The sequence below is a fragment of the Haliotis cracherodii genome, unplaced genomic scaffold (assembly GCF_022045235.1).
Source record: "Haliotis cracherodii isolate W230 unplaced genomic scaffold, xgHalCrac1.p SCAF_3, whole genome shotgun sequence".
NCBI lineage: Eukaryota > Metazoa > Mollusca > Gastropoda > Lepetellida > Haliotidae > Haliotis > Haliotis cracherodii.
In genome coordinates this window covers 36905292-36923556 of record NW_027266286.1, presented here as the reverse complement: position 1 = coordinate 36923556, position 18265 = coordinate 36905292, and the positions used below count along the sequence as shown (strand labels likewise).

The following is an 18265-nucleotide window of genomic DNA, read 5'->3' as shown; positions in this document are numbered from 1 at the left end:
TGAGGAGTCTCAAGTGGTATGTTTGTACTGAGGGCAGACTTAAGTTGAACATATTTAATCCCTTAATAGTACATTGGCAATATGCTTTCACAACATTATGATGATTCTTAAATGGAAATAGATAACATATAAAGTTTTATAAATTGACAGTTCAATTACAGGTTTTGAACACTTATTTAATCTATGCATGTTCATGTAAGTGTAAAGTTTCAAATTTTAAAAATGTACAGGTTTTGAATTGGATTAGGTTCATGTCAAATCTGCTTTGACAAAAAACAGTCATTGGGGATTGCAGTGGTGAGTTTCAGGTGCATCTTTTTTCAGAAGAAGGTTGAATATTTCAATTCAGGGATTACTGATGACTGGCAATAATCCTCATATTTTTCATCTTGATATTCCTACAATATGCTTTAACTGTTATTTTCAATGTAATACTTAAATCATTTCAGTATGAAGCAAATGAAATCATATCAGATATATTATTAAACATTATTTAAACAATCCACACTTAAGCAAATAAAGTATGTGTTATCAGTATGAGTACACATCCCTATTATAATTTCATGAGGTGCTTCAGATTTGGTCTTCATAATTTGGTGTAGAAAATGCCATGTTAATGATGACAAGCATACACTGGCTGTCAAGAGTATATGGAGGCTTTCCAGGTTGAGAAAGTTATGTCTTAAATAAATTGTCCTATTGTGAAGTCGCAATTATAGTCTGAAAATTAAACAGCAATGTCTCTGATAATGCTGATAAAGTAAAAAGTACCTCCAGTTGTTAGATACTCAAGTGGTGAATATATAGCTATGATTTTATATCAGTTGATTGAATACTCAGGACATCCTTGCACATAGGTCAGAGCTGAACATATTATCAACATTAATAAAAGAGTTATTTAGGAGATAAACATACTGTGTTTTCAGTGTAGTGCTACGTTACCTGTAGATTTAACCGTGCAAAATTGAATTTGGAACCGAACACACTCAGTGTTTTGAGTGGGTTATCGATCTGAATTACAGAATCACTGGAAAAAATATGCCACTGTGTATACTCAAGCAGTTTGTTTACACTGTAATACTTCACTCGAACATATGACAGGCATTGAAAGCATATATATGAGCACGACCACTTGGTAAGCTAACATGAGGTGGGCATCCCTAAAGAAAAAAAAGCAAGCTTTGCAAGGCTTTCACTCTACATCACACGTCACCATTATCACTCATTGTGACGCAAAAGATATGACGTCACAGTCGTATATAGAAAAGCGCCAAAATTGCAAGCTCTCTGTTGTCTCCAAAACGTAAATACATTCCCTTTGAAGATTATATTGTGTTTTCTGCACGAAATGTATTGCCACACATTCTTTGAATATTGTAGTAATCACATCTGTGCATTTTGTAACCTGTAATTGTAGATATAATTATTTAAATATGCCTACCGACAATGACTGGAAAAAGTACTATTCTATGAATATTAGCTTCCGCTGTGATGCAGCTGTCAAACCAGCTGTTTCAATCAGAGTGGGTTTATTGTGATTTAATAGCCTCTGATTGACCAATCAGAATCGAGTAAATTCCAAATTCATGGTAGAATACCCAATCAGTAGGACAGGAAATCAGAAAGTTTGATATCATCTGGCCCTTGCAGTAATCACATTTGTACATCTCTTCAATAAAAAGTGTGGAATAATAAAAATAGTAGTAACAATAAGAACAATTACATTAAAAGTTCTGCCTTTGGCATGAAACCCTAGTAACCTTAACAAAATGCAATCGTGTTTCACAGCCTTCAGCTTAAAACCCTTTACATAGCTGCAAGTAAAAAATGTCTCCAAACCAAAATACATTTATTTAATGGAACATCCAGCTTGACATACATAGAGATTACAACACGAGTGCCTGTCAGATACCATTTATCTTACAACAAGTTGTTTCAAAACATATCTAACGAGCGCGTGATATGTTTTGAAACAACTCGTAAGTTAAATGGTATCTGACAGGCACGAGTGCAATAATCTGTTTCTTACACACCCTAAAATCACACCTTTTTAGCATTGGATCGATGCATTTTGTCTATACTCATGATCGCAGTGGCGCATTATTACATAACACAACGGTCATGAGTGACGTCATCCAATGTACTGCTTACTATTCACAAATAATGGGACCCTACACCTAGACCTAAAAACATTTCCACCATCTGTTGATTACAAAGGCGATGATGATAGTGCAAACTATAGATAAGATTGAAGAACCCACATGATGCCGAGTTAAAAATATTTACCTCAAAGAAATTACCAAATATGTTCAACAATGTTTACTACCGTATGACATCACTGCCGCTGACCGACTTCTACAAAATGGTGTGTTCACTGACAACAGTATGCAGGATTTTTAGAGGAGGATTTTCGTTGATTGAGAGATGGTATATTCATAAATGTGTCATGTAAGTAATCAGAAACAATCAGACAATCTGCGTAGTGTTATTTGTTTTTATGTTTTCCAACGTAACCAAGAGAATTTGTCAGAAATGCAGATAACTAGGTCTACCGTCATTGTTGTGCGTGACTTTGCGTCAGTCATGGCGTTGCACAGGATGGAAACTTTTACGATTTCTGTCAAATTTCCCTGATCATTGTATTGTATATAATTTTAATGCCATAATTTGTGCTACGATACTCTTCCCACGAATATTCTCAGCCAATGTATGCAACAATTAGAAAAATTGATCTCTCAAAATGGGAGAGTGTAAAATCTGAATTTTGCTTTGTTTACATTTCAACAAGTACCGTTTCCTGAGCACACCTAATTTATTTCCACACCTAATTTATTTCGCTTGATGTCATCTCGATAATTTGTATTGGTGACAAAGACCATTTGTCATTTGATTCTAAAATGTATGAGGAATTCAGGGATGCATGTATCGCAGCTGAGTTTGAAATGTACATGATCTAGTAGGAGTCTCATAACCTGCATACGTGAAACATTATTTTTGTAAACACTATCCATTATGGCGGAATTTGCACTTCGGCGTTCGTGTATTTTCCAAAACATTCTAAACGATTCCAGGTTCCTCGGTGACATTTCAGAATTATCATTGGTGTTTTGGTGAAAAACAGATTCCCCTGATCACTAATATGCTATTTTTGAAATTCAATCCTTCGACTAAATATCCGATATTTAGATTTCTAAACACACAGTAATTTTGCTTCCACCTTGGATGATATCACAGAAGAGGGAGTTTCCAACAGAAATCAAAACTTTTAGTGTGTGTGATGTATTTCAAATTTTAGTCGACTTCGAAGTGAGGGTTGAAGAGGAGAGGCATATATATACTCATCAACAAAAGTTCCTGTGACACAAATATTTTAGTGTATTTTTCAAACAAGTAAAATTTGGTTTTCAATATTGTAGTGCATGTATGGAATCAAGTCACAAAAATGGAACTGCTACAGAAAAGCATGCATTCAATCCAAAAGTTGACTTTTATGCAAGCCCCATGCATTTCACTACCCAAAATGGGTATAAAAACATGTGCGTTAACGGAATTCCATATGCATTGTTCAGCTTTGTGCTGACAACAACCAACAAAACAACAAAATAACGCAATTATTCAACATTACGAAATGCCACGCCTGTCTGAAAATGAGCGTCTGTGAGCCATTGGTTTGCTTGAAGCAGGATCGAGTCAACGTGATGTTGCAAGACAATTTAATGTCCACACAAACACCATTTTGTGTTTATGGCAACATTGGCAACAGACGAATGCAGTCAGAGACCAACCTCGGAGTGGCAGGCCACCCGTAGCCAATAATCGACAGGGCAACTGGATTCGAACAACACACCTACAAAATCGATTCCAGTCAGCAACAGTGACTGCAAGAAGCATCCCAGGCCTTCGAAGAATATCTTCACAAACCGTACGTCGTCGCCTCAGATGTGCAGGGATTGTCACCAGAAAACCCGCCAGACATCCCATTTTGACAAGAAACCACAATCAAGCACGTCTACAGTGGTGCAGACAGTGTCTACGCTGGATGGCCATGCAGTGGGGACAAGTTCTATTCACTGACAAGTCTCATTTTCACCTCAGCCACAGTGATGGACGGATTGGAGTTTACCGACGTCGAGGTGAACGTTACATCAATCATTGTGTCATGGAAGAAGATCGGTTCATGGCAGCGTTATGGTATGGGGTGGGATTACAACAAACAGAGGACCCGTTTGATAGTGGTAGAGGGAAATCTCAATGGACAGCGCTACCACGACGAGATCATCGGCCCTGTTGTTCTACGGCTTTTGCGTCATGTTGTTTAAGAAATCACGCATTTTCTGAAGTCAGTATGGCAAATTAAACCATTTGAACGTTTACAGGAGTCTTTTATGTGTTGCAAACTGAAATTGTTTCAGATTTGGTAAAAAACATAACTTTGCATTAAATCTTATTCAATGTCACAGGAACTTTTGTTGTTGAGTGTATATCATTGGATCATATGATTTCTGACATCAAACATTTTCATATGGCTATGTTTATCGCAAATTACTCCCGCTAAAACGAGGGTTGTGGTGTCAACAGACATTGTAAATACTCAGATCACGGCTTGATTTTTACATAAAGCTGTCTTTGATCAGTGAATAAGATGTTTAACAGTTCTTGTCATTAGCGAATGTTTCTTAAGCATCTGAAAACCCATAACACAGGTGTGTAAGAAATATTCTTGCAGATCCATTCGTATGGGTCTCACTTTTGGTTATAGAGACAAGAAAAACACTGAAGCTGAATCAACACAGCTTCAATTCATTCACCACGAAGTCATTGATACTTCAGGTCTTGCTAAGTTACTTAAACAATCAGAAAACAGTAGAACTTTAAACCAGAAAACTCATGTTTACTGCTTGAAACCTGGACTGACATAAGCTGATAAAAAGGACAATTAACTACTCTGATAATACAAATGTTTAAATCAGTGGAGCTACTGACTTCTTTTTTTTCCATAAAGAGGCCCTGAGAACTTTTGTAGGTGACCTGTCAAATATATATCTCCTGTTAAGTATTCAGTTTCAAATAAAGGTATTGGTGTGTGTTAAGTGCAGTCGTACACAAATATGTCACTTCTGGATACAGAAAAAACCCATAGAAACATCAATCTAAAAATTCCCATGGCTGTAACTTGCTGCATTAAAGCTATTTAAAACAAAAAGTCATGTGGTCCAAGCTTACTTAACAACAAAGTTTTGATTGAAACACGCCATGCAAAGTAATCTGCCTTGTCAAAGTTGACAAGGCAAGAGAAATAAGAAAGGCATATGTTGGGTTCAAGGTCATAGGTGTGGCAGGACTTGTGTGTTGCCCTAAGGTATTATTATAATGACTTATATTTGGCAACTTGAGTTACCAGCAAGCAGCAGCAGCAGCAGCAGCAATGGGCAACTATGTTGCCAGCAGCAAAATACTAAGTTTCTGCTGAAAAGCAGAAATGAATTAAGTTAAGCCTAAAGGTTTCCATTCGCTGAGAAGCAGAGGGACTGAACAGATTCCCGCTGAAGAGCAGGGTCCTGATAATTTTGATGATTACTTGGTGATTAAGTAAGTATTTACATTTGTAGCCCACAAGAACCACGCCAACAGCACGCATGTGCTAAGCCCACAGCGAAGACCATGAACCATTAGGGACCCCCCTAACTAGCCACAGACGAAAGAATTAAGTGTTACTTACTTCTTATTTTTCATTACTTACTACCTACATTTGGCATAAGGCTTCACGGATTGCGCTTGTGAAATGAGTCCTTTGACTGATAGATGGACTCCATCCCAGACATACAGGAAACTATCACCAGCGCAAATCTTGGGATGCTGGATATGCTTCCCCCCAAGCTCCCTGACACGGTTGCCATACCGTCTGTTGACCTTTCTCCTAGCAATTTCCACTGCATCGTAGAAATTGGCTCCATGCCAATGCCTCCTTGGCAACATGTCCAACCAAAGGATGGTGGTCTGAGGCATTAGTAGGTGGAGCCTCAACATAGCCAGGTGAATGTCCAGGTACAGCTGGCTGGCCTTCCTCTTGCAAATATCGTTTGAGCCCAGATGTATAAGTATGGCCCTGGGATGCTGGCCAGTCCTGGCTAGCTGTTGCTCAACCAGGGGCATTAGCTCCTGCCACAGCGTCCCACCCTGAGCCATCCACAAGTAGTTGGAAGGCCAGCCAGACCGGCTCTCTACCAGGAAGCGTTGGGTCGGGCCAGGTAACTTGACCCTATCAGCCACACTGAAAGCAACACAAACAAGGCACAGTGGAATGGTCACGATTAAACAATGTAGTCAAGTACACATTTTAGGTATGCGGATATCTGACCCCCATCTTCTTGGAACCTTACAGGACTGCTTGTTGATGATGTGAACTACTGCCTGGTTATCACAATAGAAAAGTACCCTCTTGTTCGCGAGTGACTTACCCCAGAGTCTGACAGACAGTACAACTGGAAATAACTCTAACAAAATCAAGTCCTTGGTCATGAGCGTGTCAATCCATTGTCATGGCCAATGACCACTCGCCCAGTGACCCTGGAAATAAGCCCCAAAACCTGCACTGCCTGCTGCGTCGGTGAAAAGCTGCAATTGTCATCCCACTGAGCTTGCTGAAAGATCGAGACGCCATTATAATAGGTAAGAAACTCTAGCCAGATAGTCAGATCTTCTTTCAACCCCTTTGTGAGACGTATTCGATGGAATGTAGATAGGACTCTGCACATTTGATCTATCAACCTGCGACAGAAAGCCCGACCCATGGGGATTGCCCTGCAAATAAAGTTAAGTTTTCCCACCAGTGACTGTAGATCCCGTTTAGTTACCTTTTTAGAACCAGTTAACATACCTTTGATCTGGTGGCTCACCTCCTCTATCTTGTTGAATGGTACCCTAACCTGCATTGCCACTGTGTCAATTTGCAACCCCAAAAACGTGATGTCAGTAGTAGGATGAACTGTCTTCTCTGGAGCTACGAGCACCCCAAAGAATTCAAGCATTTGCAAGCTTATATGTAGGTTATCACTGCAATCCTGTGTACCTGCTTGGCCGCCAGTTAAGAAATCATCTAAGTAGTGCATAATCTGCTGGTTTGGAAAGTGCTGCTGTATACACCACTGCATAAAGTACTGAAAGTTTCAAATATCGAAATTGAACAACCAAACGGCAAACATTTATCGACATAAAAGCGACCTTGGAAGGCGATTCCCAGGAGTTCAAAATCTGCTGGGTGAACTGGAATAATGCGAAATGCTGATTTAACGTCAAATTTGGAAAGCAAAGCTCCTGGGCCCAACTCCTGTGCCATCCTAACTGCTACATCAAAACGGGCGTACGTGACTGAGCAATCCTGTGGAGAAATGTTGTCATTAATAGGCTGCCCCTGTGGGTACGAAAGGTGATGTATTAGCCTGAAGCTATCAGCAGACTTACCCCCTGCTTTTTAGGGACGAGGCTTATTGGTTCCTCTGGAACGGAGGGCGAATGAAAGGCCCGGCCATTCTACCCAAGTCTAACTCCTTATCCAGTTTTGCCTGAACAATGTACCTTGCTTCGGGCCCTTGTGCTGACCTCGGGTAGTCTGCCAATCTGTATTTGCGAAAGCCTTGGTACCTAAGTCGAAAAACATACTCAAAACCAGGAAACAATGAAATTGCCTGTTGCTTGTGAACACTGGCATAATGCAGTAAATAAGGCTTCAAGTTCTCAATTCTTTCTGGTGTTGGTGCTGTTGACATTATGCTTGCCTGAGTGGAATTGTCTGCTCTGCTGGGTGCTGCTAGCTTGGGGCCTACTGGCCCCTGTAGCTCGAAAGCAAGTTGAAACTCCATGAGAGGTACCCCCTCATTTTCCACATTTATGTGGAAATTTACATGCAAACCTGAGGCACGAACCCTTGTTGAAATCCCAACAAACATTTTGTGGGAATTACGTATAGCCTCCATGTATGACAGCACACCCTGCACTGTGTTAACAGAGGCATGTTTCTCAGTGTATATTGACATGAAAACATGAAAGGATGTTGTCCATGCACCGATGCCAAGCGACTTGTCTGGCAAGTTTTGAGGCTGTACTTGTGTCAACGTCACCTTACCTGTGCTGTCGGTAATTAGTCTAAGAGTACTTTCATCTTCTTCGGCTTTGTTGGCTTTAGCACGGCTAGATCCACATATTCCCCTTTCGAAATCTTTTCCCTCATGGCTTGCTTCACATGTGCGCCAATGTTGTCGGCCATGTAGGAGAGGGGATCTCCCATGTGACCAATCGGCGAGGCTGTGACGTCAGAGGGAATTCCAGGATCGGCTGCAGCCTGAATAATACTGGCAGAATTATCAGTAACTTTGCTCATCCCGCTAACTGTTGGAGTGTTGTTAAGAAGGGGCCTAGAAGAAATGATGGAGGAATCATTATTTCTTATAAGTTCCATGATGGCACCAAAGTGCTGAGATAGCTGATCAGCTGTGGTTGCCAAAGCGGGAGGAACCGGGACGGGAGTGGCTGTAACCGGGGCAAGAACTGGCAATAAAAGTGAAATTAACGGGGGCCTATCGTGCGAAACAAAGTTTGGTAATTCACCTGGTGCCATGGTTGTTGTTGCAAATGCCGTCCCACTTGCAGCAGAAGTCCTCCGGTTCTTACCGCCGGTCCTCACCAGCTTGTGATTTATAGATGCCTTATGCTTAGTTTGCATTATGAGCGGGGTGTATGGCGAAAGAGAAAGTCGAAGCGGAAGAGTAATAAAAATCGGTGAAGAGGTGTCGAAATTAGCAGTCACAAGCCGAAAAGTAGAATCGAAGAGCCAAAAGTTGTGAATTGCTGTACAAAACTGGGTTCAGAAAATTTTGACAGAACTAACGGACGATGGTGATGACGCAAGAGAAAGTTTGATGACGTCATAGGAAGTAGAAGTATGATGTAACGGAGGTAAACAAAGAGGTGCATTATGGTTAATAAACCCATTTAGTGAGGAGCACTAAATGAAATTAGTATTCCCCGTTTTGAATATGTTTCTGTCAGTTTCAGAACACACAAAATTTTTGTGGTAGGACTCAAAACCAGAAACTGTCATTGCTCTATGTCACATTGTGGTGTTATGAAATTGTCCATTGTTCTCTCGTTTAATTGGTTGTTTTCAGTTGAAGATAAGAGATACTTCTTCTTGTGGACCAAAGTGTCCCTGAGTATGGCACTTCCAATCAAATGAGATTTGAAAACAGTAGTAGCTCACAGATACCTGTTTTTGTAGTGGTATTGAAGTCCACCCAAAGATCATTTCATTGGAGATGCAAATCAGCACTTTAATACACGGGAGAATTATTTGACTGAGAGTTTTGTTCCCATCCTTTTCTGATCTTTTTGGAGGAATAATACCATCACATGCTTGGTCTGAGACCTAATGTGGACAAAGAGATTTCCCTCCAAATGTTGGAATATGCTGGATGTCACGCCCCATTCATTGCTGTGGATTCTCCGATTTTATCAGGACAGACCAAGTGTGGCTTCTCCATTGTAGGTTTGATACTATGGTCAAGCTGCAAGAAGAACTCTCTGCGCAAACTTTGATATCCTTCCATGTTTTGTGGACACAGCTTCAATATCATTTGCCGCTTGGCTGTTTACCCAGATCCAGTTTGTGCACCTGCAACTAGTCCACTTACACAGTCAGCTGGATTACTACCTTTCGGCCGATCAGGACAAAAGTTATCGTCAGCAAAGTAGTATCATTCTCATCCGACTCATGGCTCATTTTGTTTCCTCATACATACAACCAAGTCAGTCCAGTTCAGGAAATTGAGTCATAGGTGCTAGGTTCTAGCTTGTAGGGGGAAGCCTCTGCCCTCCAGAAGACTGCTACCTCAGCAGTCTAGCTGTGGTCAAGAAAGTGTTGGGCCGTCCACATAGCTCCTTTCAATTGTAAATGTCCAAAGAGGCTGTTTACAGTCGTCTTGAATCCAAATGTGAACAGATCTCTCCAGTTTGACTCGATCATTCGGATTCAACCAAACTTCATCCTGGAACTCAACATTCAGAGTCACAATGTTCCGAAGTAAGTTCCACTTGTTTTCCCACTGCCCAATCATCACTTGTTCATGGATGCATGAAACTCGCAGTGGGATGCACACATGGAAAAGCTGACCTTCCAAGGACTTTTTGTGGACAACTGTTGAGAAATGAAGGCTATATTTTATGCTCTCACACCCACAGTCTGTCATCAATCTTTGTGGAGACAATACCTTAGTTGTTGCCTACATACAAAGACAGGTCGCTTGGACTGATGATTGAGACTCTGCGGCTATTTGCCTTTGAGGACTTGATCAACTGCAGGGTGGAAGTGAAGCACATTCTAGGGAAACTCAACACCCTGGCAGACAGTCTGTCCAGACGAGTGAAAGTGGTATCCACACACTCCACAACTTGACCTCTTTGCTACTTGCATTAACTCCCAGTGAATCAGTCCAGTAATGCATACTTCATCCCTCCCTGATCTCTTCTAGACCATGTCCTACAGAATAGACTGTATGGTCATACTCATAGGATCACCAGGATCTTCGCTCACCAGGATCTTCCCACTGGTCATTGAGAAACCTCTCAATGTTCCCCTTCATCGAGACCTCCTTCATCGAGACATCTTCCACCAGAACCTATCCAGTCTTCATCTTCACGTCTGGAGGCTAACATGTCTAAAATGCAGGGTTCCTGGTTCACCAAGTCTGCCTCTACAGCTGTGGCACAAGCATCGAGACCATTGTCAATAAGATGGGACAAGTTCGGTCAGTGGAGATGAAGACATAGATTGGAAGATGTAGATGTAACTATTCCAATGGTAGCTGATTTCCTTCTACACTAATGACATTCATTGAGAACAATCTATGTTTTCTCCAGATGTATCCAACAATATATTTATTTACTGCGCACCATCAAACAATCTATTCATTTCCACTATGAACACCGAAATCTAATTTTCCACAATACTATTCGTTTTTTCACCACTGCCAACAAATTAGTCATTTTGGGCATATTTCTGAACAAACTATTCACTTAAAAAATCAGCGACTAACGGGATAGGTTGGTCAAGCTCACTGACTTGCATGGATCGCTGCTCATGATGTCAATCACAGTATTGTCTGGTCAAGACTTGATAAATTTACAGACCGCCGTCATATAGCTGGAATATTGCTGAGTGCAGTGTTAAACAACAAACAAACAATAACAAAACGTATAATTTCGACCTAAATGTTTTGAAAATTTGAGAAACTCACTAGCAATTCCAGCTGGCCCTGGAGCCTTGTTATTGGGCTGATGTAAATATCAGACCATTCTTTCTGATCTGAAATAGGTAGATTTGTGGAGTAAGATGGCTTGTAGCAGGAAACACAAAATGCTCTTGTAAATGCTTTAACTATCAAAGCATAATACTGTTTTAAAATGGTCTTTCCACTGCTGATGTGTTTATGATCTACATTCTTTAATACTGCGTCTCCAAATTAATATGACTGCTGACCCCTAATCTTGTGTTATGTGTCGATTCCCAAATTGAAACAGTTTGTTATCCCAGAATCAGTACGTAAAAGTAATTAGTGTGAAACCAACAAACAACAGACAAGTGGCATACATGTACAATCAACAAATGTATTACAAAATTCTGTTAGTTTGCAAATCAATACTAATGATAGTACAATATTCAATGGCAATATATAATATGATGACAGTGGTCAGTATCAGATACAAAAATACAGAGGTGATAGTAATATATATTCACCCATAAACGACAATGGTCAAACTTCCAAGATGGGATAGGCAGGGAAGCAGGGATGATGAGTGATCCTCACATGAAAGTTGGTCCTGATGTAATGAAATGCATGAGAGACATGTCAGCACACTTATGTCTCCTTATATACAGTCTACCTGGATACTGGAAATTTCTACACAGTGCCCTTACCAGTCTAGCGGCACTCGAACATCACAAATATTTCAACTAAGTCCACGGTATACTAGAACTTACACGTCATACTAGCATCTAAATATAGTAACTTCCTGATGAAATATGTTTGAATTGTTACCTTGATTCGTTTTGTCACTGTGTGTACATCTGACTACACTTCTTAACGTTATGACAGGACAGACCGACTCTCAACAACGTCTGATGGTGGCCGTGACATCTCATAGACTAGGGTTAGAGTAGCTTCCCTTTGACAAAGGACAGTTACTCTAGCGGACAGACCGATGGATTGCCGCGAAAGGCAATTAAAAACAACTGTTGTTTTGCGTATATGTTGCTTCGCCACTGTAGAAACAGATTTCAGTTGGAACTATATTCGCTACCGTCACTGTCCGACTGACACATCACTTACCCTATGACGTAATGAATATTAATGTGCGCATTCCAGGAAAACAATGTTTCGGTAATGTTTGTGAGAGAGGGAAAGCGATTTTAAAGCGCGGAATTAAAGAATGACATTATATATGATAAAGAGGTTATCACGCTTGTGTGTTTGGGGATGGTAAATAACCTGTATTAGGAATAAACACTATGTATTTAGCTCACCAAGGCTCGCTAAATACAATGTTTATTCTAAATGCAGTATATTTACCATCCCCAAACACACTCGCGTGATAACCTCTATTGATCTACAATAAAATCAGAGCCATATTACACTTGTTAAACTTAACATTTTTTCAGTGAAGTTATGAGGCCCCTAAATTTTCTGGGAAGGTTTAGTTGAATACCTTTGGGAGAAATATTTATTTTTTCTGGCATCTAAATTCATGACTAAGATATTAATGCAAGTGATTGATTATCAAAACTGGAGCAAACATAAGGAAGTTGGAATTAACACATTTCTGGCAGCCGGGTTTGATTACAAAGGATAAGGTAGTAACAGAATTTGAAATATAATTCCTAAATGCACCCTACAACATCATATCAAATGGATGTCAGGAGATACGCAATAACCTTATAAATTAACAGTGTGGATGGGCATCTTTGTCAACTGAAGTAAGACGTGTACATTGTTCAACCAAACTTAACTTAGATCATACCTTGGTCAATGCAAATTCGCCACAGTCATCTAATTCTATGAATATACCAAAAATATATAATAGATGTAGGAGGACATAATATTTTTTATTTTTTATTGACAACTGATCAAAGTGGAGATATGTTAATGCATATCTTTTGTTGGCGTTTTAAGCTGTTGAAGTGAATGCATAATGTTTAGAAAACATATTAGCTTCAGTGATATTCCACAATTAATGTTCACCTATCTTGACATTCCAGGGCGCCAGTTGCTCGAGAGACAAGTTCCGCATTCATCTTCCTCATTCCACCACTGTTTCTCTCAAAGCCATGTGCTTACGGATGATGAAGAGTCATCCCAGAGCAGGAAAGACATGACTGCATCAACTGATACAAATCACCACATCTTAGATTATAGCATGCACAAACGAGATGGCAGTCCTAGTAATTATTTTGGGAAACAGGAACAAAGGAACATTCCAGAAGAATCAATATTGGATGTTCAGGGAAAGACTTGGGGGATGTCAGATACCACATCACATTCATCATCAATAAAAGAAACTGTTCCACCAGAAGCACATCAGAGTACATCTTCAAAATGTGCTCTGAGTACACCAAAAAGAAAGAATGGAATTGAAAAATTGCTCATGAGGAAAATGATGGAAAGGGGACAAGAAGTTAATGAATCAGGCCCTAAAAGGGCTTTCTGTATGGCTCATCCCTTGTCAAGACAGACAGTGTTTAAGTTTACTGGAAAACAGAATTATGAATCAAAAGAACCATCAAAATATATGTCCAATGAAAATGCAACTATTATGCCTCCTCCTCTACCATTCAAGATAAATCCATTCTTTCCAAATAGTATGATGTTGGACAAGACCCTGGCAGCTTTCCAACCTCCAGTGAAACAAGGAGATCCCTCTTACAAACTTTTTGGAAGTCCAAACAGATCAAATCTAGGATCACCACTGTATTATCCATCTTCCTCTCTTCCTGGCATGTTTCATCTGAACCAGTTATATCCATTTCCAGCATATCCAGGGCTCCAATCTTGGCCTCTATACCCCCCAACATTCCAACATGCCTCTATCCCAAATCCTGTCACGGGTAACTTCCAAAAGCCAAGTACACAATCTTTAAATGAACAAGTACTTAACCTCAGTAAGCCTAAATCTGATCAATTTGGGTTAAGGGGATATAGAACTCTCCCTTATCCCTTGAAGAAAAAGGATGGAAAGATGCATTACGAATGTAATGTTTGCTTTAAGACATTTGGTCAGTTATCTAATCTTAAAGTTCATTTGAGAACCCATACAGGTGAGCGACCATTTGTTTGTCAAACATGTGGAAAGGGTTTTACTCAGTTGGCTCATCTTCAAAAACACCACTTGGTACATACAGGAGAGAAGCCCCATGAATGTCACACCTGTGGGAAGAGGTTCAGCAGTACAAGCAATCTCAAGACCCACATGAGACTTCATAGTGGGGAAAAACCATTTCATTGCAAACACTGTCCCGCCAAATTCACACAGTTTGTTCATCTTAAACTCCACAGAAGATTGCACACAAATGAGAGACCCTATGAGTGTCCTCAGTGCAACAGAAAATATATCAGTGCCAGTGGGTTGAAAACACATTGGAAGACTGGTAGTTGTGTTCCTGCAGGTACAGTAGCTGATTACAACACTCTTGTTGATGCTACCTTCTCTTTCACAAAGGAAATGGATATCAGCAAAGATTTTGTCTTCTCTCCTGTAACCAATATTGTAGATGGACAGGAAGACATAGAAGGTACCTATCAGCAGCTACGTATTGGAAATTGCAGCAGCAGTGAGGATGACTGGGAAGCAGGAAATGATATGGGACAGCACACAGAGGTGGGACAGCACACAGAGCAGGTGGAGAACAAAGAGACAGCTCTCAAACAAGGCACCCTTGATTGTGACAAGGGACACAATGCAGATCAGGAAGCCTAAAAGACTGACAAACCAAAGGTTTGAAAGATAAGGACGAGTATAGTATCACTATTACAATTATGAAAGAGTAATTCAAGTGATTTACTTCAGCACAAAAGAATAGTGTTCTCACATGAATAAAACAAGGAAAACAGAGAGAAAGGAGGTTCTAATATGTTGAAATAATATATAAGGTTCAAAATGACATGTTTCCACATGACATTAACTGTTGACAGAGGGAAAAAGTGATAGATAAGTAAATGATTGTTTAGTGAGACAAAATTACTTTCAACACAACAGGGTTGTTTACAATCAGATTAGAATTCAACCTGAACATTTCTAGAATATCACGCCAGATTGGAAAGGTCATACAAGGGTTATTTGCTATGGCGTCACAGCCGGCGAAACTTGATTGCGTCGGCAATGAATTTGGCTCAGAATATTTTGGTACCAGTTGTGTGTCAAAAATATCTAAAGAGAGTTATATATAATCAGATTTGGGTTATATTTTAGTTGTCAAATTGCCTATGGGGAGTGAAAATGAATCATATGTCCAATGTAATGGTGTATCGGTCAGTGAGGAAGTCACCATGGCTGAAAGTTAAAAGCGTGCACTGCTTCGAAGCACTCATGTCAGGCAGAGTATATTATATTGTCAACATATAGCATGTCAATAATATATAATTCATCTGAGGGCGGGGTAACTAAATTTTGTTTTTACTTTCCATCGTAAGTGTATGGAAAGTATTGGAAACCGCAAACACAAGCACAAGTTACAAATCATGTGGATATCTATAAACAGATTATCAACAGTTACACTGCCCACGTTTTCTGTCTGGTGCTCTAAGTAAAACCAATATAACATGAAAGGCATTAAGTCAGTGGGTCTTTTTAATGAATAAACATAAAAGAATAATTGATAAAATCAAAGCAGTACATTATTTCCCCTCACTGCTAAATTGGTTTTTATTATATAATAAATGAATTATAACATATCTTTTATTTGGGCATCTGGAACATGGGGTTGGGCATGTCACCAGGGATAAATCTAGACCTGCTAGAGGCTGATTTTCAGCCCCAAATCTGCATCAGACGTCAGTAAACATTCCTTCTTCAGTAATTTTAACATATCTATGACATCCTAAAATAACACAGAATGTAAAGAAATTATAGGTTATTAGTTTTTTCACAATCTGATTGACAAGGGCACTTAGTTTGGAATTCTAATTTTAGAGAAAAATCCCTGGTCACACTTCCAGAATATTGGACTTAATGAACTGCCAGTGTTTAGATACATGTATGCATGGTATGTGAGAACAGTGGAAAACATTAAGAGGATCCAAGATAAAGTGAGCACCATGGCAAATCAGTCGGATCCATGTTCCAGAAAAGGGAAACCTGTGATGGCAAAATTACATGTATCTGAAGACAGGGTCTGCGGTACTTCCCATCAATTAACTTGCATTGATAAAATAAACAACACAACTTAAAATTCATACATGATCTTTCATTCAAACATTGACAATCTCATCAAATCATTGTAAAGAACTACATTTTGGGTTAAATACATTTCAGTATTCATCACAGTTATATATAAAATGTATTAAGAATTATATAATTTATTCTATATCAGAATAGATCAGGCACTATGGATAATGCTGATCAGGGTGTAACAAAGAAATACTGTTGGAATAACTTTCATGTGTAATGGTACTGGTAATCACTTTCAACACTATCTTTCTAAAAAAATATTAATTAAAAAGAAATGATATTATGTCCTTTAGAAAGAGCCAACAAGCTAAGTTTTATGCCAGGTGGATGTTGTACAATCAAACATTTAGTGTTTGTTAGTCCTGCTGTTAAATCATATTAATCTGACTTTTATACTGTATCAATTACATAACTGGTTTGAATAGTTATTAATTACTTGATCGGATTAATATTCATATTATTCCCTCATTATGATACTTTGAGTTCATAAGAAATCTTGCTATCATTTCCAGTAAATTAATTAAAATGACTTGACACTTATCATCGTTTTTTACAGTTATATTGTTTGACTAAAATGTATATGCGTAAGCTTCCACTACCAGTGAATAACTGATGTTGTAAACAATTCTACACCAATAATTTTCTTATATTAACTGACATATTTTATTTCAGTCAGTCAAAATATTTCAGTGATTCACTTCCTTCTCACGAAATGTTCCTCTTCTTTCTAACCTTGAAGGTATGATTTCATTTCACAAGAATAGGATCAGGTAATTCATTACTGCATGGGTCTTGTCTCTTCATAGAAATGCTGACATAGTCAAAGCATGATTTAAAGGGAACTTATATGAATTAAATTGAAAGATTTTGTGGAACAAAACCATTGACAATGATTATATTTCTATGTTTAAAGAATTATTATTTCAAGAGTAATTTGCAATATTATGCTCGAGTAATTTGCAATATTAATAGATAGGTTTATTGTGATTTTGGGGATTTTGAAACAAAACTCAGATCTAAAAATTTGTAACAAAATGAATGATATCTAAAAGAGAGGAATACAATATCTACCAGATTGTACTTCAATGTATATAATGGTAGATAATCAGATCACTGTTTACAGTGTGTCACGGCCGTCTCGCCTGTAACATTTCAGCAATATGACCTGCTAACTCAATGCCCGAAGTTGGCAAAATACATAATTCAAAAATTATTTTGTAGTTACAAGCATTATCCTTGTTTATAACAATGTGTAAAATCATAACTTCCTACATGTTGTCATTTATTCATATTGAATATGCATATGGGCAAAAGTGAGGAAATTCGTGCAAATTCTCACCTTCGAGTAGATGTGTGTCCCTTGGAAGATGGTGGCGACATTCAACTGATGGTGAGGCCTACCGCACATCTTGATCTGCCTCAAACATTTTTCTCTCGACCCTGTGTGTTTGGGTAAAGATCTACATCTGATACCAGCGATACGTAATGGATATCGAGAGTGAAAATAGCACAAACTGTCGCCATGTCGCTTCTCAGGGATCGTTTGACCCAAGGAGTAAGTCTGACAAATCCACAACGAGTGCCGGCCTTCTGACTGGATCAAACTCATGCATGCACTAGTTTTGAATGACAGACTGGATCGGTCTATTGGCTAACCAATGGGTATTCATAACATTTTCAATATAGCTGCCATCATGGCCATGTTTAAAGTTTTATTTTGATATGTTGGATGTCCTTAAACAACTGAGTTGCAATAAATAACAAATGTTAGTGT

General features: G+C 39.0%; 1 protein-coding gene across 1 annotated transcript in view; it reads left to right on the top strand.

Annotated features, from left to right (window-relative positions):
- LOC139474144 (PR domain zinc finger protein 1-like) overlaps positions 1–15021 on the top strand; it is a 90333-nt gene extending 75312 nt beyond the window's left edge. Inside the window, exon 5 of the mRNA XM_071257028.1 lies at positions 13307–15021. Coding sequence (XP_071113129.1) covers positions 13307–15021 — 1715 coding nt within the window. The remainder of the gene's footprint in view (positions 1–13306) is intronic.
- Positions 15022–18265: the final 3244 nt, after the last annotated feature.